This window comes from Panthera leo, chromosome D1, assembly GCF_018350215.1.
Source record: "Panthera leo isolate Ple1 chromosome D1, P.leo_Ple1_pat1.1, whole genome shotgun sequence".
NCBI classification, from domain to species: Eukaryota; Metazoa; Chordata; class Mammalia; order Carnivora; family Felidae; genus Panthera; species Panthera leo.
In genome coordinates, this window is record NC_056688.1 from 74071966 (window position 1) to 74098882 (window position 26917).

The 26917-nt window shown below is 38.8% G+C and overlaps 1 protein-coding gene across 1 annotated transcript; it reads right to left on the bottom strand.

The window, feature by feature from the left end:
- Positions 1–1364: 1364 nt before the first annotated feature.
- On the bottom strand, positions 1365–24530 carry TPH1 (tryptophan hydroxylase 1). The gene is made up of 10 exons (XM_042905587.1): positions 24394–24530; positions 18908–19091; positions 16622–16722; positions 13172–13239; positions 12849–13045; positions 10019–10154; positions 9195–9321; positions 4399–4494; positions 3459–3592; positions 1365–1709 (listed from the first exon to the last, which is right to left on the bottom strand). Exons 1-10 carry the CDS (start codon positions 24508–24510, stop codon positions 1535–1537), a joined length of 1335 nt encoding a protein of 444 aa, XP_042761521.1. The 5' UTR covers positions 24511–24530; the 3' UTR covers positions 1365–1534.
- Between the last annotated feature and the right edge of the window lie 2387 nt (positions 24531–26917).

Consider the following 26917-nt stretch of genomic DNA (forward strand, 5'->3'; position numbering starts at 1 on the left):
TCTTCTTGACCTTTCTCACATCCCATTTCCTCAGCCGTTTCCCCACTCTCCACCCTTATGCCTCGACTCCCTATTTATAGTCTCACCTTAAACCTTGGAAATGAAGTGCCCAACATCAGTTTTCCAACATTAACTTTGTGCTTCTCTCACCTGTCTCAGTTTGAACTCTCCATTTGACAATATCATCTTCTGCTAACCTAAGGGCAAATCCCATCATGATACGCTGCACGTCTGAGTATAGGGCCTTGCAAATGCCTGGCCTCCAAGTTCCCCGTTGGACCCATGAGTAGAACAGATAATCTGAAACAAAATCAGCATGGGGCATCTGGGTGGCTCAGTCAGCGTCTGGCTTTGGCTCAGGTCATGATATCATGGTTCGTGGGTTTGAGCCCCGCAGTGGGTTCTGTGCTGACAGCTCAGAGCCTGGAGCCTGCTTCAGATTCTGTGTCTCCGTCTCTCTCTGCCCCTCCCCTGCTCATGCCCTGTTTCTCTGTCTCAAAAATAAAATAAACGTTTAAAAAAAAGTTTTAAAACAAAACCAGCATCATGCAGTGCCTTAGAAAACAAAGGGTCTCACTCAAGGAGGATGGTCACATGGGAAGGGGCTCCCTAGTGCCCACCAAATAAAGTCCCAAATTCATAACCTGGTCTTGAGGATGATGCCCTAATCAACCTTTCCAGATTTGGCTACTCCTATTTCCTTACAAGATACCATACTTGAAACTAGACTACTTGTTCTTTATGAGGTGTGCTTCATGTGGAAAGGTCTCTATACTTCTGCCCATGCTAGCAGTGGAGACAGTGGGTCTCCTATTAACTTTATGGCTCTGAATGCGATCAAGCTTGGCACAAATCCAATGATAAGTAAGGTACTTTAGAAATAAAAGGATCTTAGGTATCAATATGGGTCAGCTCCATGATACCCACCAAGGCATTTTAAATGATCATAAAGGTCATTTTACTCAAGAAAAAATAGGGAAAAGAGAATCAAGCCGGTATTAGATCTATCCATGGGGTTAAAAAACTTCTCTATAAAAAATGAGTGGTCAGTCAGGGGCGCCTGGGTGGCTCAGTTGGTTAAGCGTCCAACTTCGGCCCAGGTCATGATCTCATGGTTTGTGGGTTCAAGCCCCACAAACCGGGCTCTGTGCTGACAGCTTGCTCAGAGCCTGGAGCCTGCTTCAGATTCTGTGTTTCCTTCTCTCTCTGCCCCTCCCCCACTCACTCTCTGTCTCTGTCTCTCAAAAATAAACAAAATGTTTAAAAAAATTATTTTTAAATGAGTGGTCAATGAATTGTATGGTATGTGAATCATATTTCACTAAGCTGTTACAAAAAAAAAAAAATAGGTACTGGTATAGAGTATCCAGGTACAAATTTCCAAAGAACTAATTAAGGAATGGGAGTAGAGAATGTTGTTTGGCTACTGTCCCTCCATGACCAGGTCTTCAAGAAAAGCAGGAGCTGGCCCAAGAAAAGCAGGAGTCAATTTTCACAGGCCTCTCTCTGAATTGGCGCTCAGATGCTTTCAGGATCAGATGCTCAGCTGCTTGCTGACCTTCGCAAGGGCATCACTGACAACATCAAGATCATGCTGCAGTTCATTCATGGCACTGGTTATGCTCTTGGTGTCTTTCAGGATCTGAATACTCCGTGTATATGGATTATACTTCACTCCAAACGGACGCTTAATTGTTTTGGTAAATTCTCTATTGAAGAAAACAAGTAAGAGGCAATCAATTTCTAGGAGGCAGAATGATGAAAACGGAATGAGCAACAGCAAACCTATTTCACACACTAGACAAAAGACACAGCCAATTTGACCTATTTCCCTACACTGCCTTTGCAGAGATCCCCTGGAATCCTACACAGGTAGGAAACCTAAAATTGTCATAGACACATCCACCCCTGCATTTCTAGGGAAAGATCCTGTGGATGACTGTATTAATGATGTATTCCTTTATATATCTCTTGGCTACGCTAAGGAGACCAACTACAGTAGCTTTATCAGTAGACAACGGGAGCCCTTGACCACCTAGTAACAGACTCCTCAGCTGTGATTTACATCACTACAGCTATACACACACAAACACACATACATGGAAACAGGCCAGAAACAGGCCAGGAGGCCTGCGTCCTGCACATGGACATTCTTTCTGTTTAGAATGTCATCCTCTAGCCGTTCTCAAATGACCTAACTTCTACCCTTTCTTCACACATTAAAGTTCTGCCTTCTTTATCAGGCCAACATTTGAACCTCTCATTTGGCACCCCCAAGAACAATTGTGTTCAGGACCCCTAGGAACACACCTGAAGACCGCTGTACAGGTGTAAGGGCTGAAATGCAGCTTGCAGTCCAACTGGTCTACCCAGAAGGGACCCCTTTTTCTAGTCTGCACAAAGGGCTCATATGTGTTAGAGGAAGCCCTGCTAGTATTGTTATTTGGTTCTGTGCATGGCCTAACTCCTCGAGTAACAGAAAATCCCTGGAAGACAAGGAGCATGTCTTAAACCCCCATCTATCCCACAACGATCTCACAATGTGACCTCATGACACCTTCCAACAAGTGTTTTGTTAATTCTGCTTCTATAGCCCTACAGTCTTGGCCAAGGCCCTTATTTTCACCTGAAGTATTACAAAAATCTCCTAAGTAGTTTCTCTGCCTCCAATGTCCTCCTTTCTTAACAATACACTTAGCTGATCAATAGTTAAATAACACATAGCTTGACTGCATCACACTCTTATATGTTTCCATCTCCTTACCTTTTTTATGCTGTTCCTTAGCCTAAAACTTAACATACCTAAATCCTATTTATCCTCCAAGTGCTTTTTCAGATGTCATTAAGCTTTCCCTGTTCCTCCATCTGGAACAAATTGCTCCTGAATAAAATGGAGAACAAAGTTTCATCTGTATCGCTGTAAGGCTTCCTATGTTGTTACGTAGCAATTTGTATATAGTTTATTTTTCCTATTAGATTATAAACTCTGACGAGAAGAAACCAATTTCTCAATGTATCTGATTCATATATGCAGTCACCAAACATCACCATAAACAACATACTCTAAATATTTGTTGTGAAAGGGAGATATATCACAGGCAGAAGGTACCTAGTAGGCTTCTAATTATCCAGCTGCTTACTTCTGTGATTTGTTACCTTTATTGGACCTATATTTTTCTTTAATATTTTTATTTATTTATTTATTTATTTATTTATTTATTTATTATTTTAGAGAGAGAGGTCACACGAGTGGGGGAGGGGGCAGAGGAAGAGAGAGAGAAAATCCCAAGCAGACTCCATGCTCAACACAGAGCCTGACATGGGGCTTGATCCCATGACCCTGGGATGATGACCTGAGCCAAAATCAAGAGTCAGATACTCAGCTGACTGAGTCACCCAGGCGCCCCTGGACTCATCTTTTGCAGAGGAAAGTTAGGCATGAGGAAGATATACTTTACCTCATCTTCTCTTTTGCATCTTCAAAGCTTTCAGATACAAAGTAGACATCCTGAAAAGTTGTGATGCGACACTCCTGTTTGCAGGTAATCTTGGGATCAAAGGGCTTTACTTTGGCATGTCCAGAAAGTGAATGCTAGAAGATAGTCAGTGAATCAAAGAATACTGTCTAATTGTATGGATCACATCCTAAACACAACCACCACAATCAGCACACCTCTGAATGTACTAATGCAATGGCCCCAACCTACAATTCCAAACTTATTTCCTACAGCATTATTTAACCCACAATATACTTCAGCAAAACAAACTGTTGTTCCCCATAAGTGCCCCAAGATCATCCCATAGCATTGTTCTAACACACTTTCCATGTAAGAGCCCCCCAGTGATCTTTATTTATATATTCCTGCATTAGGACACCTACTTTCCATCCTGTACTAGTTATTCCTATACATGACTGTACCCACCATCAGGTCGTAGGCTCCTTAAGAGCAGGACAGTACCATGGACAGTGTTTCATACACACCCATTACTTAACAAACATACTTAGTTCATTCCTTTATTGGATAAATAATCAATCTCAAAGAATTCTCTAGAATTTAGGAGAAGTTATTGCTAGCACACTAAAAACGATGAGAGAACAGCAAGACTTTGCAAGCAAAAGCTCTAAAGTACTTTTTATTTAAAAGATATATCTATAGTGTGTCAACTATACTCAAAAAAGAAAAAGAAATTAAGTAATTAAAGTCCACATATAAGTAAAAAAACAATTCAAGATATCGCTATAAACTTGGGAAATAGGGAAAATTGTCTCTTAAGTAATGTTTATTGCCACCCCAAGTATTTTCCATAGTAGACACTTGTTCAAATCCAAAAACTCTTTCTGGTCGTATCAATCATATTAAGTGAACATGACTATATGCAGAGGTTTACAGCTCTTACTTTAAGTTCACTGATGGAAGAAAGTAATCCAGCACCAAAGACTCGCAACTGCCCATCTTGTTTACAGAGACCAAACTCCACAGTGAAAAAGTAGCACTGCAAAAGGACATTGATATTACTTTCACATCCTGAATTAGCTCAATTTAAAACAAACTGCAACCCTTAGAGATTGACCCAAAGTGTCCTGGAATTAAGTTCAAGACCCCCAGACCAGTTCACAAGTATTTCTACAATCTGGGCTTGTTCTAAGGTAGCCCCTCTCAAACTGCTGTTCCCAGGACTCTTACACACTCTTAAAAATTACTCAGGACCTGAAAGATCTTTTGTTCATGTGGGTTACAGTTCACTATATTTATGGCAGTAAAAGTTAAAACTGAAAACATTTACATGTTTACTGATTAAATTCAAAATGTAATAAACCATGTTATGGTAACATAACCATTTAATGCAAAGTGACTTATATTGTACAAAACAAAAAAGAGTCAGGAAAAAGGCATTGTTTTACATTGCTCTAAATCTTTTTTAACATCTGGCTAGATATTATTTAATGTCTGGCTGGAAAACAAGATGGATTCTCACATCTGCTACTGCATTTAACCTGTTGCAATATGTTGTTTTGGTTCAAGTATACAAAGAGAATTCAGCCTCACACAGAAAAGTAGTTGGAAGAAGGCTAAATATTTTAATAGCCTTTTCAGATAATTGTGGGTATTCTTCTTTGACACATCAGAACTCAACAAGTGGCAATTTCTTAGAGTTCAGCTGTAGTGTGGAGTCTGAAACTATATCAATGAACTCTAGCCTTTCTTATATTGAAAGCCACTTTGCACTGTGAGTGGGTCTTTCACTTAAGGACCCTGTGCAAGGGTTGCAGGGACTCTAGGGGGTCCCCGACCCACAACTAGAGAAGCACTGTTCTGATCGTCTAGCCTATTTCGTACTGTCTCCCCGACCCTAACACACTCTGCTCCAGCTTCTCATCATTTCCCCAGACACACCAAGCACCTCCTGTCTTCCCTTGTGTGCACTCATCCAGAGATGCTCTTCCTCCCTTTCTTGGCAGGTGAAAACATGACTCATCTTCCCTGGGCTAGTCCAGATGTTCCTCTTCCATGGAACCTCCCCCAAGCAGTTCTCTGTCCTCCCAGACCACTCTGCCTGAACTTCGCTGTACAGTTCATCCCATCCTAACACAACAGCTTCCTCAAGTAGCGTATAAATTCCTTGAAGGCAGGAACCAGGCCTTCCTCATCTTTGTATTTGCAGCACGACATCTTGTACCTAGTGCTCAAAGAATATTTTTAGCATCATCTTTAGAGGGCCTATCATTTTTACCAAAGAAATATTCACAAACTATTGTTATTGAACTCTAGTGTTTCTCTACCATTTTTTAAGGCCCATGTCTCCTTTTGATGAACCTTAAAAATCTTACATCCTCCTTTAATGTTACTGAAATCATTTAAATTACCAATTTTGATGCCTTTTATTTCCTTTTGTTGTCTGATTGCTGATGCTAGAACTTCCAACTTTACGTTAAACAACAGAGGTGAGAGTGGACATCCCTGTCCTGTTCCTGATCTCAGGGGGAAAGCTCTCAGTTTTTCCCCATTGAGGATGATATTAGCTGTGGGCTTTTCATAACTGGCTTTTATGATATTTAAGTATGTTCCTTCATTCCCAACTTTCTCAAGGGTTTTTATTAAGAAAGGATGCTGAATTTTGTCAAATGTTTTTTCTGCATCGATTACCAGGATCATACGGTTCTTATCTTTTCTTTTATTAATGTGATGTATCACATTGATTGGTTTGCAAATGTTGAACCAGCCCTGCAGCCCAGGAATGAGTCCCACTTGATCATGGTATATAATTCTTTTTATATGCTGTTGAATTCGATTTGCTAGTATCTTGTTGAGAATTTTCGCATCCATATTCATCAGGGATATTGGCCTGTAGTTCTCTTTTTTTGCTGGGTCTCTGTCTGGTTTGGGAATCAAAGTTATGCTGGCTTCATAGAAGGAGTCTGGAAGCTTTCTTTCCCTTTCTATTATTTGGAACAGCTTGAGAAGGATAGGTATTATCTCTGCTTTAAATGTCTGGTAGAATTCCCCAGGGAAGCCATCTGGTCCTGGACTCTTATTTGTTGGGAGATTTTTGATAACTGATTCAATTTCTTCGCTGTTATGGGCCTGTTCAAGTTTTCTATTTCTTCCTGTTTGAGTTTTGGAAGCGGGTGGGTGCTTAGGAATTTGTCCATTTCTTCCAGGTTGTCCAGTTTGCTGGCATATAATTTTTCATAGTATTCCCTGATAATTGCTTGTATTTCTGAGGGATTGGTTGTAATAATTCCATTTTCATTCATGATTTTAGCTATTTGGGTCATCTCCCTTTTCTTTTTGAGAAGCCTGGTAAGAGGATTGGCAAAGATGAAGTCAAGCTTTCACATTTTGCAGATGACATGATATACATGGAAAACCCAATAGACTCCACCAAAAGTCTGCTAGAACTGATACATGAATTCAGCAAAGTCACAGGATACAAAATTAATGTACAGGAATCAGTTGCATTCTTATACACTAATAATAAAACAACAGAAAGGCAAATAAAGAAACTGATCCCATTCACAACTGCACCAAGAGTCACAAAATACCTAGGAATAAACCTAACCGAAGATGTAAAAGATCTGTATACTGAGAACTATAGAAAGCTTATGAAAGAAATTGAAGAAGATACAAAGAAATGGAAAAACATTCTGTGCTCATGGATTGGAAGAATAAATATTGTTAAAATGTGAATACTACCCAAAGCAATCTATGCATTCAATGCAATCCCAGTCAAAATTGCACCAGCATTCTTCTTGAAGGTAGAACAAGCAATCCTAAAATTTGCATGGAACCACAAAAGACCCCAATAGCCAAAGTAATATTGAAGAAGAAGACCAAAGCAGGAGGCATCACAATCCCAGACTTTAGCCTCTACTACAAAGCTGTAATCATCAAGACAGCATGGTATTGACCCAAAAACAAACACCTAGACCAATGGAATAGAATAGAGACTCCGGAATTGGACCCACAAAAGTATGGCCAACTAATCTTTGACAAAGCAGGAAAGAATATCCAATGGAAAAAAGACAGTCTCTTTAACAAATGGTGCTGGGAGAACTGGACAGAAACATGCAAAAGAATGAAACTGGACCACTTTCTTACACCATTCACAAAATTGAACTCAAAATGGATGAAGGACCTGAATATGAGACAGGAAACCATCAAAACCCTAGAGGAGAAAGGAGGAAAAAATCTCTCTGACCTCAGCCGCAGCAATTTCTTACTTGACACACCTCAACAGGCAAGGGAATTAAAAGCAAAAATGGGGGCGCCTGGGTGGCTCAGTCGGTTAAGCGGCCGACTTCGGCTCAGGTCATGATCTCACGGTCCGTGAGTTCGAGCCCCGCGTCGGGCTCTGTGCTGACAGCTCAGAGCCTGGAGCCTGTTTCAGATTCTGTGTCTCCCTCTCTCTCTGCCCCTCCCCTGTTCATGCTCTGTCTCTCTCTGTCTCAAAAATAAATAAACGTTAAAAAAAAAAATTTAAAAAAAAAAGCAAAAATGAACTATTGGGACCTCATGAAGATAAAAAGCTTCTGCACTACAAAGGAAACAATCAAAAAAACTAAAAGGCAACCAACGGAATGGGAAAAGATATTTGCAAATGACATATCAGACAAAGGGCTGGTATCCAAAATCTATAAAGAACTCACCAAACTCCACACCCAAAAAAACAAATAATCCCGTGAAGAAATGGGCAGAAGACATGAATAGACACTTCTCCAAAGAAGACATCCAGACGGCCAACAGGCACATGAAAAGATGCTCAACGTCACTCCTCATCAGGGAAACACAAATCAAAACCACACTGAGATATCACCTCACACAGGTCAGAGTGGCTAAAATGAACAAATCAGGAGACAACAGATGCTGGAGAGGATGTGGAGAAACGGGAACCCTCTTGCACTGTTGGTGGGAATGCAAACTGGTGCAGCCACTCTGGAAAACAGGGTGGAGGTTCCTCAAAAAGTTAAAAATAGATCTACCCTATGACCCAGCAATAGCACTGCTCTAAGAATTTACCCAAGGGATACAGGAGTGCTGATGCATAGGGGCACTTGTACCCCAATGTTTATAGCAGCACTTTCAACAATAGCCAAATTATGGAAAGAGCCTAAATGTCCATCAACTGATGAATGGATAAAGAAATTGTGGTTTATATACACAATGGAATACTACGTGGCAACGAGAAAGAATGAAATATGGCCTTTTGTAGCAACGTGGATGGAACTGGAGAGTGTTATGCTAAGTGAAATAAGTCATACAGAGAAAGACAGATATCATATGTTTTTACTCTTATGTGGATCCTGAGAAACTTAACAGAAGATCATGGGGGGAGGGGAGAGAAAAAAAAAAAGGTTAGAGAGGGAGGGAGCCAAATCATAAGAGACTCTTAAAAACTGAGAATAAACTGAGGGTTTATGGGGGGGTGGGAGGGAGGGGAAAGTGGGTGATGGGCACTGAGGAGGGTACCTGTTGGGATGAGCACTGGGTGTTGTATGGAAACCAATTTGACAATAAATCTCATATTAAAAATAAATAAATAAATAAATAAATAAATAAGAAATCATTTAAATTAAATTAAATATGAACAAAGACAAATCTAACAGCCATCTTGAATCTGTACTTTTAAACTGACACTCACATCCCACCCCAGATAAGAATTACTGATCTACACAGCTATTTTCAGATTTATACCGTTGCCAGTTTTTGAACAGCCTCCTCTGAAGCTCCAAGAGAAGCCAGGCCAATTTCTTGGGAGAATTGAGCAAAACTAGGTTCAGCCAACAGGGGGACATGACCTAAGAGTTCATGGCAGGTATCTCTGAAAAAGAGGTACAGGTTTGTCACACTGTGATGCTTACGTCACACATAAATCCAAAATCAACAATTCAATCAAGCCAGAATCTGATCTTCCTTCTATTCAGGTGGTATTACTTGGAAATAGATCACAAAGGACACTAACAATTTAGTAGAGAAACTATTTTGGTTCAAACCTAGGCCACTCAGAAACATACACACATAGGATACCCATAGACGTGTGTCCCCCACACCCCCACCAAATCAAGTCTCTGCTCAAATTTCACCTTCTCAGTGAGTCCTTGTCTGATCACCCTTTTCAAAACAGAAACACTCCACACATAACACTTTTTTCCTCCTGCTCTGCTTTACTTTTCTCCATAGCACTTTTCACCATCAAATATAATATGTTATTTATTTGTTTATTATCCTTATCCCCCATTGGAATATCAATTCTATGAAGGCAGAAATTTCTGCCTGATTTTTTTCAATGCTACACTCCCTGTGCTTAGAATAGCACCTGGCACCTAACAGGTTGTCAGTTACTAATGGTAATGCTAATGGCTAACATATGCAGAGCATGGAGCATGTATCATGTGCCAGGCATTATTCTCAATGCTTCACATGCGTTCATTCATTTAATCTTCACACAAAACTCATGACGTGAGTACCACTATGACAAATACTATTTGATGAATGAAGGCTGAAGTAGAAGTACTCACGGCTCTGGGGTATAGAGAGGGTCTGAACTGTGTCTCACATACTGTGTGCAGTGAAAAACTCGAAAGGCTAAACCTGATAAGAAATCTCTTGGTGATAAGTAACCAGCCACAGGACGGATGGAAAAACCTGTGCGCTCTGCAAAGCAAAGGAGAAAATGAAGAAAATCTTCACCCAAACAGACCAGTTACCGCCACGCTTTAATACTGCCAGTGGTACCAAGTAACACTTTGAAGGGAGAACATGGAAACTAAAATGTGTCATGTGTGCACTAAGGGGAAGTGATAATTATTAAGCACTTACTGTGGTCAGGCAATGAGTTAGACCTTATACATCATACCGCCTTTCATGTTTGCAATTTGAATTAAAGTTTATTCTCCTCATTGTGATGACTATAAAACTGAGGCTCAGAGACTTAGTAAGTATCCAAGGTCACACATTAGATAATAAAGGTAGAAAGGGAGCCCAGGTCTCCTTATATTACACCTTATTGTCTCCCTTAAAGGGTTTAGAATATCTCTTAGACAATCTTACTTCCTTTTGCAAAAAAAAAAAAAAAACTAAGAAGATCTATTAATTGAAATCAGAACGATTTTTTAATCCATGCCATTTTTAGCCAGTATTACCTCTTGCAAAGTAGTTTCTAATACTTTCTCTAAACTGGATGGTGCTCGTTTATTCCCCAACAGCTATAACTGCGTATGCCCTCTATAAAAAGAGACCAGTCAGTGGGCCACAGTGGCTCAGGGGAACTCTATAAGCTCTACTCTTTCCATTCATTTCAAACCCTCACCCTCTGATCTTCCAGTTCCACCCCGTTGCTTTGTACTTGGATTCTCCCACTCTGATGGGTAGATTTCATGGTCCAATAGAACTCTCCATGATAATGGAAATGTTCTATATCTAGGCTGCCCAATAGGGTAGCCACTAACCACATATGGCTATTAAGCACTTGAAATGTGGCTAGGGTGGATAGAAAACTAACATTTTGATTTACATTAATTTGAATTATTTAAGCAACCACATGTGTCTAGGGACTACCATATTTGACAGTGCAGAGAACTCCTTCCAACTGATGTTTTGTTTGAAGTATCATTTAAGTTTGGTTTCCCTCTTTGGCAGTTTCTCTTGAAACACCTGTAGCAACATGTTCTGCAGACAATTCAAGCTCCAGACCCCAAGTGAATAGCTTTCAGTTTTGTACCCATAACAAAATATTTCCTCCAAATCTCAAGCAAATTTAATGTGATAACTTCCATAGCATATACTTGTCCATCTTTGTAAGACCCACGAGGTCATGTGCATTGGTTCTCTGTCATCCTTCATCACTATTTTTTTAATCTGGTTTTTATAGGAACCATGTACACGAAATCTTCTCTTGTAAAACTATCATGCTTTTTCCTGTTTAGTTCTTAGTTTTGCGCATAGTGGTTGACTAATAAGAATTATGGAGCTAAGTAAATTCATAGACTTTTATGACAATCTATGTAAGAAATTCAGTGATAGGAATTTCAGACCATGGTGGAAATAAACTAAACCGTTTGAGTGAAAAGCATAACTTCTATTTGTTCCGTGAGATCAAAGGGGATATATATTTTTCTTACATACTGTAAACCCTGGAAATTACTGATCATGTTACATCCTAAACTAGCTAGAAAAAATAAGGAAACCTGAACCAAATAAGCATGAAGAACTAAAAGGAAAAAAATTAACCTACTCTGTTAATGCCTCTCCTTGCACATCTTCCTTGGGAAACTGATAGAGTCTTAGTGTGGAAAGGAGCTTCAGAGATCATTTACACCAATCTTCCCCTAAGGAGCTTGAATCTCCTTTACCATACCCCAGACAAGTGGGTATAGGGCTTTTGTATGAAAACCTCTGGGGAGGCAGAAATAATCATCTCATGAGCCTGTTCCATTTCTAAATGGCTCTTTTAACACAAGGTCTTCTCCATTTTGAGCCAAAAGCTTGCAGTTTCAATCCAATTGTCATTTACTTTAGGGCCACATAGTAATTCCTCTCTTACATAAGATGATCATCTGGTACCTAAATAAAGCTATAATGTCCTCTAAATCTCCAGGCTAAATATCCTAAGAGTCCTCCAAATTTTATTTATATACTATGTTTTCCAATCCCCTTATAATTCTGCTCACTTTCATCTACACCGGCTGCAGGTTATGATTGTCCCTCTTCAAATGGGGTGCCCCATACTGGATCCAATACTCCAGGACGGAGTAAGGAAAATCTGACCTCCAATGTACTGGACTTTCTTCTTCTTTAATAATTTTTTAAGTTTATTTATTTATTTTAAGACAGAGAAAGAGAATGTAAGTGGGGGGAGTGACAGAGAGAGAGAGGGAGAGAGAGAATCCCATGCAAGCTCTGCACTGTTGGTGCACTGTTGGTGCAGAGCCTAATGCGGGGCTTGAACCCACAAACCATGAGACCATGACCTGAGCTGAAGTTGGACATTTAACTGACTAAGCCACCCAGGAGCCCCTTGACTTTATTCTTTTATTAAAAATTCTGTCATGGATGGGGCTCCTGGGTGGTTCAGTTGGCTAAATGATCGACTTTGGCTCAGGTCATGATCTCGCGGTCTGTGAGTTCAAGCCCCGTGTCGGGCTCTGTGCTGACAGCTCAGAGCCTGGAGCCTGCTTCGGATTCTGTGTCTCCCTCTCTCTCTGCGCCTCTCCTGCTCACGCTCTGTCTCTGTCTCTGTCTCTCTCTCTCTCTCGAAAATAAATAAACATTAAAAAAATTTTTCTTAATTCTGTTATGATCACAACAGAGTTCAACATTCCCCTTACATATAAGTAATTCACTTATTACCTTTTAAAAAGTTTGAGACATCTTCCAATTGTGGGATATTATCTTCCCGGTATCCACAATATTTAGAAAGCAAAGGTAAGTTTTTGAGATACTCTCTGCAGGCATGGGTTGGGTAAAGTTTGTTCAGCTCTCGGAACACGGTTCCCCAGGTCTTAATCTCCTCTTCAGTGAATTCAACCTTGGGAATGGGGTCTCCACTAATGAGACACAGATGTTATTTTGAATTAGCATTCAATAAATAGTAGCACTCACTTTCTATTTACTAAATGAGTATAACTTATTCTATTCATTTATTTTATATGCGTTATTTATAATATACTTACTGTTTATAGTTCATAGCCAAGTCTGCAAAATACTTTCGTCTTTTACGGTAGACATTGTCTTTGAAGCCCTGATAATTAAAGAAAAGTTTTAAAATATCCATCCTAAAAAACACTTGACAAATGATCTTTAGGAAACATTTCACTTTTACTCAAGCTATGAAATTAAAGGGCTACAGAATTATTTTGAGTAAGCATTGTTTAGAAATTGATGATCATTTTTATTTTAAAGTTGATGTTACATGAAAGCTTTATGCGATAGTTGCTACCAGGACAAAAGATTCTATAGATACAAAGACACAAAAATCCTATAGTGGCTACAAAAATAAAATAGTTTGAGGAATAAGAAAAGCAGCATCCTAGTTAAATACACTACTCTTTACCAAAGGTGAGATTCTTTTTTTCTTAATCGTTTGACTACATCTTCAGTTATAGTTTCCTGTAATAGTAATTACTAACAAAATAGTAGTTAATAATACACAAAATCATGACAACTTAATCTAGCCTTAGATTTTATCGCAAAATGCAAACATAATCATATTTGCAAAGGCAAACAATGATAATAAAAAGATAAAATAGTAACATTAGAATCTATACCTAGGAAAAAATTTTTTAAAAAATAGATAAAATAAGACATCAAAATGCAAAACCCAGGAGAAAGCAGCCAATAATGCAAAATAGGAAACAAGGGGAGAATGAGTCTCCTTCTCTTTACCACAGATTAACAAACCCCTACTATGCACCTGGCCTTGTGCTAAAATCCAGAGAAACAAATATGAATGAAGCACAATCTGGGTCTTCAAGGAGTTTATATCCACCAATTATTATGAAACAATATGATAACTGCCTTATTAGAGATATGCACAAAATGCCACTGGGACTCAAAAGAGAAACTTTGAAAGAGAGAGAAAGTCCCAACCCAGACAGAATATGTGAAAGAGTATGGGGGACGGGGGGTAGGTCAGGAAAGGTTTCCCAACAACGACTCCTAAGCTAAGTCTCAAAAGAGGAAAGGAGATAGCTGGATGGAAAACGCCAGAAAGGACAGCAGCAGTGACAGTGCAGAGCTGAAAAACAGCATTCTGGGCCTAGGGAAACAGGAGCAACCCAGTGTTGCTGGAGTTTGGAGGAGGAGGTGGGGCATGGAGTGGACTGGTTTAAGGTCTGCTAGTAAAGGTCTGAAACAGCCTGGATTCCATCTTTGGGTAATGGGAAGCCACTGGTGATTTCTATAAATCAATCAATTAATCAATCAGTGAGTGAGTAACAGCTTTATTGATATAATTCACACACCATAAAATCTTAAAGTGTACAGAGTAGTGATTTTTAGTAAATTCACAGTGTTGTGCAACTACCTCTACTATGATTTCAGAAAATGTTTATTCCCAAAAGAAACACCATACTCATTCACAAACTCTCCCCATTTCCCTTCACCTCCAGACCCTGGCAGCCACTAATCTACTTTCTGTTTCTATGAATTTGCGTATTCTGGGCATTTCATATAAAAGGAATCATATAACATATGGTCTTTTGTGACCGGCTTCTTTTACTATCAGTTTTCAAGGTTCATTCATATTGTAGCATATATCAGTATTTCATGCTTTTTTATGGCCAATAATATTATATTTTAGGGACATATCAAACTTTACTTATCTATTCACTAGTGGATGGACCACTTTTTGCCTCTATGAACATTTGTGTACAAGTTTTTGCGTGGACATATGTTTTCAATTTTCTTAGATGTGTACCTAGGTATCAGTGGTGATCTTTAGTCAGAAAAGGGATAATGGTCATCCTGAGGTTTTATTTTTTTTAATGTTTTTTTAACGTTTATTTATTTTTGAGACAGAGAGAGACAGAGCATGAACGGGGGAGGGGAAGAGAGAGAGGGAGACACAGAATCAGAAGCAGGCTCCAGGCTCTGAGCCGTCAGCCCAGAGCCCGACGCAGGGCTCAAACTCACGGACCGCGAGATCGTGACCTGAGTTGAAGTCGGATGCTTAACCAACTGAGCCACCCAGGCGCCCCGTTTGTTTGTTTGTTTATTTATTTATTTATTTATTTATTTATTTATTTATTTATTTATTTTTTATTTTTCATCCTGAGGTTTTAGATTGCTCTAGTGACTATGAGGAGTATGGGTTTAAGGTGGCAAGCTGGAAGCTGGGAGATGTGTTAAAGGTGTGGTATAAATAAGGAACAAATGTAAGCAATATTTAGAATATCAAAATCATCAGCACTTGGTAGTAGATCAGTAAAACTGACTTAGTCACCTCTCCGTAAACATGACCCAGATTTTCTTGACTCTGACCCTTTGCTCATGTTGCAGTGAATTATCTTTCCTCTCCATCTCTTTGCTGCCAAAATCCTTTAAAGCCAAGTTAAGAGGTTGACCTCTGACCTCTTCAACCAGACGTGTTTGTCCTCCTGTGTACATCTCAAAGCAATTTATCTGTGCCACTTAGCACTTTTCACAATTTGATCTTGTGTTTATTCATATATGTGTGCTTTATCTTTCCAACTGAGCAAGTACAGCAATGTATTAATCCCAGTTAATAAGTTGCCTAATAAGATATTATAGAAAAAAAAAAATAGGCAGATCAGCTGAGGACTGGCTAAGGCAATACACAGTCAATGTATACAGCTAGTAAGTGGCAGATCAAAACCTTGGTGTTGACTCCAGAATTGCGATCTTTTTTCTCCACCTTCCAGGACCGAAGAGCTCCATAAACAACCCTGATGCTTTGGGCTTACTAATTCTCCAACTCATGCCTATACTGTCTCCCAGGTAATTTTCCAAAAAAACAATTTCGTAGTTCATCAACCACCGAATAAATCAATCATGCTGGACAGTCTTTCTCGCTCCTATCTTTACATGCCTTTCCAACAATCCATGCCCCACTTTAGTAAAAACTGCTGCAGGGGCGCCTGGGTGGGACAGTCAGCTGAGCGACCGACTTCAGCTCAGGTCATGATCTCACAGTTTGTGAGTTCGAGCCCTGTATCAGGCTCTGTGCTAACAGCTCAGACCCTGAAGCCTGCTTCTAATTCTGTGTCTCCTTCTCTCTCTGGCCCTCTCCCCCTCATGCTCTGTCTCTTTCTCTCAAATATAAATAAAACATTAAAAATAATAATAAATAAATAAATAAATAAATAAATAAATAACTGCTTCAAATTCTGTCTTCATTTTAGAATAACTTTTGGAATAGCTCTTAGTAATAGGAATGCCAGGCATGCGACAGGTGTTTTGGAGCCACTGAGGTTGGATGCTCTTCAGGCCTTTAGTTTGGATTTCACCAACAAGGAAGACTACCGGAACTTCCCAAAATCCAGAGTAAAACAAGATCCTATTTAGTCTAGAATAATCACAATCTCCAAAAAAGAAAATGATTTCCCTTAATTTTTTAGTTTGCTTTAAAATATTCTCTTGAAAAGATTTATTAAGATACTTACAGGATGGTCTGCATCCAGTTCAGATCCATACATCAGAACTCTGTTGGCACAATGATCCAGGTCAGAAATCTTCTTTGGAAACCAAGGAACAGTTTCCATACCTGCAAAATACAAAACCACTGAATGTGGAATAGATGATCTTAAATAAGGCAAGAAGGAAGAAGAAATTAAGAAAGTCATGGATACATTTGGAGGAGATTTTTAATTTTAGCTTGTACTTTGAGGCAAAATTTATACAAGTATATTGCTCTATCTCTTAATAAGTAAAGTTTATCCAAAATTTTTGAGCTTAAAACTTTTTTTGATTTCCTTGAGTTCCTAGGTGTTGGAGAAATGCTGTACTTTAGAAATAGACCTAAAGTACAAAAAAAAAAAAAAAAAAAAACAACAACTAAAACCCAGCTATCCTTAAAAAAGCAGAGTAAGGATGTACAACTTTGCAGACCAAAGGTACAAATTTAATAAGAATGAACGTTTATTTTTGTTGATGCAAAGGATCTTAGAGACCATTTGTGTCTTTGCCACTCTGATCTCTCACCCTCCCTGAGACATACAGGCCCTCTGAGAACTCTGGGGTTTTTGCATATGCTATTCTCCTCCCTGGAATACCTATACCCCACCCCCACTTCCTCCTCCATCCATCCTTCTGTTTTCCTGAAAATATCCTTCTCTTCCTTCAAGACTCAGATCTAATGAACCTCCCCTGACCTTGTAGGTTGAGCTATTTCTCTGTCCTCTGGGCTCCTGTGACACTGTTTCTGATTCTTTAAAACATTATCTGTTCATATCTGTGTCTTACAGGAAAGAATGGGAAGGACTCTAGGGGAGGGACTATGTATATCTGTATCCCTGTTTCTTAGTAGAGACATCTGACACAACTTGGTGTTCCCTAAACACCAACTGAACCATTTAGCCCCTAAAAAATTCTTCATTTTATAGATGAGGCAAACAAAGCTCAGAGATGAGAAGTAATTTATCCAAGGTAATTCATCTCTATTGGAAGAGAGAGAACTAGAATTCAATCCTTCTTGTTCTAGCCATTTAATGCTCTTTGTGACATACCCAGAATTGATAGTCAGATTTAACCCTGAATACCACAGGGGCACCAGTCCTAGGCTCCTGCTCTGCCAGATGTTAATCCTTTGTTTGTTTGTGGTGGGCCTGGGACACCTAGGATAGCATCTGGAGCACAGGGACTTTGGGCATGGTGGGGACACTCAAGGGATTTGGGGAAGCAGCTATCTGCCACATAGAAATGGAAGCATATTAGTATTTTAATAACTTACACAGCCATGCAAATGCATAACAGATCGGTATCAGTCCTGCTTATACCCTAATGTCATGCATAATCTAAAGGGACTATTTTATTTTTTTATTTTTATTTTTTTTTACAGATTAATATATTGCTTCAGAAAATACATTTTAAATCAGTAATATTTTTTGTGACATTTCATTTGCTTATTTTCTTTTTTTTTCATTTTGTTTACCTCCTTTTATTATTTTTTCAATATATGAAATTTATTGTCAAATTGGTTTCCATACAACACCCAGGGCTTATCCCAAAAGGTGCCCTCCTCAATACCCATCACCCACCCTCCCCTCCCTCCCACCCCCCATCAACCTTCAGTTTGTTCTCAGTTTTTAAGAGTCTCTTATGCTTTGGCTCTCTTAAAGGGACTATTTTAAATTGAGTAACATATATATAATGTGGTTGGATTATCTTTTTGTCTTTTGTCCCAAGTAAACTATGAGGATTTTTTTCACAACAGAAGATCTTAGCCATCTGAAACCTTAGAAGGCTGTGTTGCTTTTCACTTGCTTTTGGTGGGAGTGGGGACAGGGAGGAGTATGTAAAGAGTGTATTCATACCATAATCATCAGCAACTGTCAACATTCTCCACAAATTTGAACACTTAATATCTGCCAGATGGTAGGCCCTGTGGGAGTCTCTAAGGGCTCGGGGATTGTAAATTGAAGGTTTGTGAAATCAAGAAATGTTTGATGATTTGGAAACTGAGAAAACTTAATCAATTTCTAACTATTCTGAATTCTTTCTTGCACCCAACGTTTCCTTTTCACGTTCCCTCACACTTGATAAAAATGTTGCTTATAATTGTTCTGTAGTATTTTAAGCAATTACATTTGGGGTTTCCTTCACTACTAGACTGTAAGAAATTTGAGGAGACAGTGTTTTATTTTTATTTTCATGCCTCCAAGATAAATACAAGATTGGACACACATGATGTACTTAATCTTCTCAGGGGGATTTTCACTTTTCGAACTTACCGTCTTCTTTCACAGTAAAATTATCTGGTGGATTCACAGAGAGAACGTTAGTGTAGGACTTCAACAGATGAAAAATATCATTCAATTGTTCTCTGTTGATATCACAGTCAATAAAGATCTCAAATTCTGAGTTTCTTCTCTTTGATTTTCGGGACTCAATATGTAACAGGCTCACATGTTTCTCCTGTGTAAAGCAGAGAGTGAAGATACATATGACAGCCTCCAATGGTATTAGTCACTGAGCTCGTCACATTCATTACCACTAAAAATCAATTCCATACTCACCATAATATCAAAGGAGAAAGAGGCTGTTTTTGATGCAACAAGCAAAGTAATTCCCCCTAAATATTAGGTACTGTTCAAAAAAGTTTGAAAAATTAATCACCCACTAGAAAGTCCCTCAAATTGCCAGAAATGAATGGCCTTCAAACCAAAATATCAAACCTGTGAGTACCGGTGGTTCAGTGGTAGAATTCTCAAGCCTCCTAGATAAAAAGAACTTTTCAAAGATTCTCACAAATAAAAGCTAGTTTTCAAAAAGGGATACTAGGGGGCGCCTGGGTGGCTCAGTCGGTTGAGCGGCCGACTTTGGCTCAGCTCATGATGTCGCGGTCCATGAGTTTGAGCCCTGCGTCGGGCTCTGTGCTGACAGCTCAGAGCCTGGAGCCTGTTTCAGATTCTGTGTCTCCCTCTCTCTGACCCTCCCCCGTTCATGCTCTCTCTCTGTCTCAAAAATAAATAAACGTTAAAAAAATTTTTTTTTCAAAAAGGGATATTAATGTTAGTCCTTTAGAAAGAAAAGTTTCCTTTGTGAATATGCATTTAATAAAATTAGCTGAACAGCTTGAACAGAGTATTTAATACCTCAAATCTCTTAAGCTACAAACTTAGTAACCAGCTGAAGCAGATTGCTTCTTCTGCTCTCTTCCCATGCCAGCCTGAGCTGGGTGCCATATGTGCAAGCCTGTGGGAGGAGGATATCTTCTCTTACCAATTTGGATAGCTGAGGACCAGCACCGGTGACATAATAATGAAACATAAGAACCAATTACCCAACAGTTTTTCCATCAAAAACAAAAAAAAAAATTACAAGGTTGGAATAGCTAATTTCCAACACTAACCAGTTCAATTTGAATTAACTTGGTGAACACCTACGTAGCCAGGTAAGGGCTGTGAAGCATACAAAGAAAGGTAAGATATACAAGGAGTTTATAATCTGGTTAGCTAACACATGAAAGACTAAGAGAAATAGAAGTAATAAGTATTTGGGTGCAGAGATGTCCTGGGAAAAAGCATTATGGGCTGGAGAAAGTAGAAGTTTCCATGGAGCAGATAGGAACTGAAATGAGTCTTAAGAAATAGATAGAGTGGTTTCTCAGGATCCACATAAGAGTGAAACCATATGGTATCTGTCTTTCTCTGTATGGCTTATTTCACTTAGCATCACACTCTCCAGTTCCATCCATGTTGCTACAAAAGGCCATATTTCATTTTTTCTCATTGCCACGTAGTATTCCATTGTATATATAAACCACAATTTCTTTGTCCGTTCATCAGTTGATGGACATTTAGGCTCTTTCCATAATTTGGCTGTTGTTGAAAGTGCTGCTATAAACGTTGGGGTACAATTGCCCCTATGCATCAGCACTCCTGTATCCCTTGGGTAAATTCTTAGCAGTGCTATTGCTGGGTCATAGGGTAGATCTATTTTTAACTTTTTGAGGAACCTCCACCCTGTTTTCCAGAGCGGCTGCACCAGTTTGCATTCCCACCAACAGTGCAAGAGGGTTCCCATTTCTCCACATCCTCTCCAGCATCTGTTGTCTCCTGATTTGTTCAGTTTAGCCACTCTGACTGGCGTGAGGTGGTATCTGAGTATAACACTGTATGTTAACTACACTGGAATTAAAACTTTTTTAGAAAGAAGTAAAGGATGGTTTAATCTATTTCTTATTAATTTTTATAATAAGAATGCACTCATAAATATTTTTTTTTTTTAAGTAGGCTCCACTCCCAGTGTGGAGCCCAACATGAGGCTTGAACCCACAACTCTGAGATCAAGACCTGAGCTGAGATCAGGAGTCAGATGCTCAACTGACTGAGCCACCCAGGCACCCTGATAAATATTTTCTGAGTGATGACATGAATAAATATAAAGCTAAATTATGTTTTTTGAGACAAAGAAGCAATAAGTCAATTCTTCCTGAATTACTCTATAAATTGAACACTATCAAAATCAAAATTTTGATGGAATTTGGTGAGGAAATATAACTAAATAATTTAAAATTATTATTTTCCATCTGCAAGAAAAATTTAGTCAGGAAGATCCAGGAAATTTTATATAAAGTAGAAGTAATAAGTGAGACATTCCCTGTCATGTATTTCAATTATAGAAACAGAGGCACAGAGAAGTTAAGCAGTTTGCCCAAAGACACACAGCTAATAAGTGTCAGAACTGGAATTCAAACTTTCCATGCTTTTAAACACTAAATTGTAATCCTGTTTTCCAAAAAGGAAGTCAAAATAATGGATAATATGGCCTTCTTTGAGCAGGACTTATATAATTTTAATATTGAAAACATTAAAAACTGGCATAGCCAAAAACTGGGACATGACTGCATTGGGAAGATTCAGGGGAAGGAAAGTTGAGGGTGCCACTGGAAAGGGAGCTGTGTCAAAAAAGCTAAGTCTTTATTTCCATTGCAAGAAATCAGTAGGTAATATCTACGAGTGAAAAAAAATCAAGAAATAGCAGAATGAGCCTATTGTTTATGAACATGGAAGTAGGGGTGCCTGGCCGCTCTGTCAGTAAAGCATGCGACTCTTTATCTCAGGGTTGTAAGTTTGAGCCCCATCTTGGGTATAGAGATTGCCTAAAAATAAAATCTTTCAAAAAAACAAGAAACAAAACAAGCAAAAAAACCCATAGAAGTAAGCACTAGAAAAGACAGTTAAAAGAGCTTCAAATAGTTGCCTCCTGCAGGCTGAAGATGAGTAGAATGAGTGCACCCTAGAAAGGATGCCACAGTTAGAAGAACAAAGGAAATGGATACGTGGGTAGTGCTGACTGAAAGAAAAAGTGTATCATACAGTTACAATTACGTAAATTACCAGGACACGCAGGTAAAAACTCCACATATTGTAAAGTGCACATGATAATAATTAAGTGTACAGATCAAACATATCAGAGCAGTTGTGTATCAGGAGGGAGAAACGGAGATCGAATGGAACAATGAAATAAAACAGGAGGAGGGTGGGGCACCTGGGTGGCTCAGTCGGTTGAATGTCTGACTTCCGCCCAGGTCATGATCCCACACTTTGTGGGTTCGAGTCCTGTGGCAGGCTCTGTGCTGACAGGCTCAGAGCCTGGAGCCTGCTTTGGATTCTGTGTCTGCCTCTCTCTCTAGCTCCTGAGTCTGCCTCTCTCTCTGCCCCTCCCCCCCCCTCTAGCTCCCAAAAATAAATAAACGTTAAAAAACATTTTTTTTTGGATATAGGAGGAGGCTAGCACTATATGCTAACTAATTTGGATGTAAATTTTAAAAAATTAAAAAAAAAACAGGAGGAGGCTGTATAAGTCGATGATGATCGTTTACAGGTGATCTAAGATATATGATTAAGTCAACCCTCCGCCCTAAGGTTAACAAAATAAATTAAACTTCTCTTAAAAATGAAAAGACATGAAGCAGAAGACTACTATTTTCTTTATAAGCTTTATGGCGTGGGTTCACTTTTTAAACCATGCACACACATTCTTTGATTAAAAATAAAATTAAAAAGACAGTGGATAGAAGAAGAAATAAAGGTATGTTATTTAAAAACTCAAAGGTAATCAATAAAGAAGTTAAAATAATCATGTAATTATCAAATTTAGGGAGAAGGAAGAGGAAGAAGTGATGGTTATCAGTATCATTCACAAGAGAGAATAAATGAATATCATGTAAAGTTGATAACTCCGAGAGGGATCAAAACAATATTTAGATATCATAAATTCGGCGTCAAAGGAATTAAACACCAGAAATAGTTGAAAGTGGTTGCCTCTAGGGAATGGGACTAGAATATGGTTGGTGTATTGAGTAGGAAAACATGCTTTTCATTGCAAACTCTTCTAGACTACTGGTCTCTATGTAAAATGTTTAATTCTTTGAAGTATTATTTTCACATGGCTATACAATAGCATGTCATATGATATAAACTTGATTTTTAAAAGAGCTAACATCTGCTCTTTACATATGTTAACTCTGTTATTTCTCAAGATGACCCTATGAGGGAGGCAGGGTTCTCACTTTATAGATGCAAAGACTGAAGCACAGAGAGACCAATTGATTTTTCCATGGTCACCCAGCCAATAAGTGACAGAGCAAGGATTTGAACTCAGGTGGTCTGCCTCCAGAGCATAAGAGTTTAATGCCAGTGAAGTTCTATTAGCATAATTTAACCTGCTCCCTCCCCTTGGACAAGTACTTTGTTTATAATTTTAATTCTTATAAACAAGTCTTTGTGTCCCTAAGCCCATAAACCAGGTTAGGTCCCCCAGTTCAATGCTATCATAGTACTATATGGTATTTCTTTCAGGTCACTTTATACACATGTAACTATTTATTTACTATCATTATTTGTTTATTTTCTGTCTTTCTCCCTAGATTATATACACTGTGAGGGGAGGTACTGTGTCTACTCTGTTCAGGTCTACATCCTTAGATTCTAGCAGGGCACTTGGCACACAGTAAGTACTCAGTAAATATTTATGTTCTGCCTGACTGACCCCTATTTCCTTAGGATGGGTTTATCGAAGTGAAATTACTGGATCAAAATATGTGAACTTTTTTTTTTTTTTTTTTTTTTTGAGAGAGCGAGAGGGAGGGAGAGAATACATGCAAGTGAGGAAGGGGCAGAAGGAGACAGAGAATCCCAAGCAGGCTCCATATCCAGTGCCGAGCCCAACCCCACGGGGCTTGATCTCAAGACCGTGAGATCATGACCTGTGCCCAAATCAAGAGTCGGACAGTTAGTTACCCAGGTGCCTCAAAATACAAGAACATTTTAAGGCACTACCGATTGTTCCGCCTATTGTTTCCCTAAGCATTATACTAAGTTACCCTCATACCAAAGGTGTATTTAAGTCCCAAATGCATTAAAGCTTTGACAGTAGGGAACAGTAAAACTATAGAATCTTTGCTATTTTGCTATCTTAAAAATATCATTAAATATATTATGAATATGGCATTAAATATTAAATTTTAATATTTTATTTAATTAAAATAAAATTAAAATTTGTTTCTCTGAAATCCGTGAAGTGACTCTTTCCTCCCGGCTCCTTTATTAGTTATTTGTATCTTCTCTTCCATAAATGAGAATTGAGCAGTATTTTAGAAATTTAAGTGTGCTTAAGAAGAATTTACAATAATTTACACTTTAAATGTAATTCTGGAGACTCCTTTTAGAAGGATTTTATGCAAAAGTATAAAAATATGGAGAGCGCTTACCTGGAAGATTTTCAGTGCTTTTATTAGTCCACCAACTTCATTCTTCAAGGAAAAAATGAGAGTTGCCCTTCCTCTTTCTAGGGAATGGTCTTTATTTTCCTTATTGTCTTCAATCATGATGAGTTTGGTGTACTTCTCTAAAAACAAAGTATGAAAATAGAGAGGTGTAAAAAAGAAGTTGTGCAAGAGAGGCTGTATTTGACAATATTTGAAACCAAAGACAATACTTGATAACATTAACCAAGTTTTAGTTTCCTCACCTGTGAAACATGGATTTGTAGATATGCTTTGCAAGACTGTAATGAGACCAACATAAGATAAGACATTGCCTAACAGTGCCTGGAATATAATAGGCATACAATGCATGTTAGTAGTTTCCTTTTCTTTTTTTCTAACTCAATCCTTTCAGGGCATGATTCATGCCTACTGGCTTCTTACAGTCTTCCTACTGTGCCTGAACTGGCCATTCTTTCTCTGTTAAAGCCTACCTCCTCTCCCGCAACAATTTCAGCACTTTATTTATCTATACTGGGTCTTAAATTCAAGTTTTATTCACACACGTCTTGTCTTTTTTTTTTTTTAATTTTCTTTATTTTACATCCAAATTAGCATATAGTGCAACAATGATTTCAGGAGTAGATTCCTTAGTGCCCCTTACCCGTTTAGCCCATCCCCCTCCCCCAACCCCTCCAGTAACCCTGTTTGTTCTCCATATTTAACAGTCTCTTATGTTTCATCCCCCTCCCTGTTTTTATATTATTTTTGCTTCCCTTCTCTTGTGTTCATCTGTTTTGTCTCTTAAAGTCCTCATATGGCTGAAGTCATATGATTTTTGTCTTTCTCTAATTTCACTTAGCATAATACCCTCTAGTTCCATCCATGTAGTTGCAAATGGCAAGATTTCATTCTTCTTGATTGCCGAGTAATACTCCATTGTATATATATACCACAACTTCTTTATCCATCCATCGATGGACATTTCAGCTCTTTCCATACTTTGACTATTGTTGATAGCGCTGCTATAAACATTGGGGTGCATGTGTCCCTTCGAAACAGCACACCTGAATCCCTTGGATAAATGCCTAGTAGTGCAATTGTTGGGTCGTAGGGTAGTTCTATTTTTAGTTTTTTGAGGAACCTCCATACTGTTTTCCAGAGTGGCTGCACCAGCTTGCATTCCCATCGTCTTGTCTTTTAACAGGGCAGCAAGCCCCTTAGAACAAGGACAAGGCCTTCTATTTTTTTCCATAAATTCAAGAGCCTGGGCAGCTCTGGACACATGGGGGCTACAAGAATAACAGCTAGCCAAGAGAATTCTGGTTCCACATTAAGTATCTTCTTTCTTCTCCGACTTGGAATCCCCCAGGCTGTGGGCCCTGAAAGGCCATTTAGCCTATTAGCCTACAAGAGCTATGTGATTATAAATCCAATTCTGTGTATGTGTGTTGGGGGAGGTAAAGATATTGTGGGCATGAAAGTGGAGTATAATAACTTTCACCTGAAAAATAAGATCTGGATTAATAAATGGAAACAGTATATGGAGTATTTATTCTTATTAGTTTTCTTATTAATTCTTCCTAATTGCCCAGTTTTGTGTTTCACTTCTAGTGGAATTAACTTTTAACAACTTAAATGGATGTGACCAATTCCACTGCCTTTTAGCTGCTCACACTCATGGATCCAAGTCTGAAGCAGTACCACCCAGAACAGGTATAGGATGATGCTGTGGCTTGAAGTCACATAGACTGTGTCAAATCCCCCACAGCTCAAACTTCATGAACTCATGGAAGCCTTCCCTGATCTCCCCAAGTCCATTCCCCTCAGAGTTCAAGATCACCACAACATATACCTCCTGTTTATAGCAATGGTCACAGATGCAGTTGTAGCTCGGTTTTAGTGAGTATTTGGTTATGTTCAGAAACATAGAAGGTAGTATAAAATTCCTGGCATCTAGTTGAGAGCTGTCTTCTCAGAAGATGAACTAGAGATCTACCTTGGCATCTTCTCAAGCACCTATTTACATTGCTAAATAGTGTAAAGAAATATTTGGAAGGTGAAGTCAGACATATCTATTCATTGGTCTGATATTTATCAGTATATGACCTTGGGCATGTTATTTAACCTTTTTTTAAATTATTTTTTAATGTTTATTTATTTTTGAGAGAGATAGAGAGACAGAGTGCAAACAGGGGAGGGGCAGAGAGGGAGGGAGACACAGAATCCGAAGCAGGCTCCAGGCTCTGAGCTGTCAGCACAGAGCCTGACACGGGGCTAGAACCCACAAGTCATGAGATGGTGAGATCATGACCTGAGCTGAAGTTAGATGGTTAACCGACTGAGCCAACCAGGTGCCTCTTAACCTTTCTAATACAGCAAAATTACCAAACAGTTCACTGGAACTCAAAAACCCAGTACTCTCTCACCCATTTTGAAACACAAAATGTGACCTGGCATCCTGATGTTTTCCCCACAGAAGAAAGAAACTAGGCTACTTAGGGCACCAAGAAAAGACTGAGATATATAA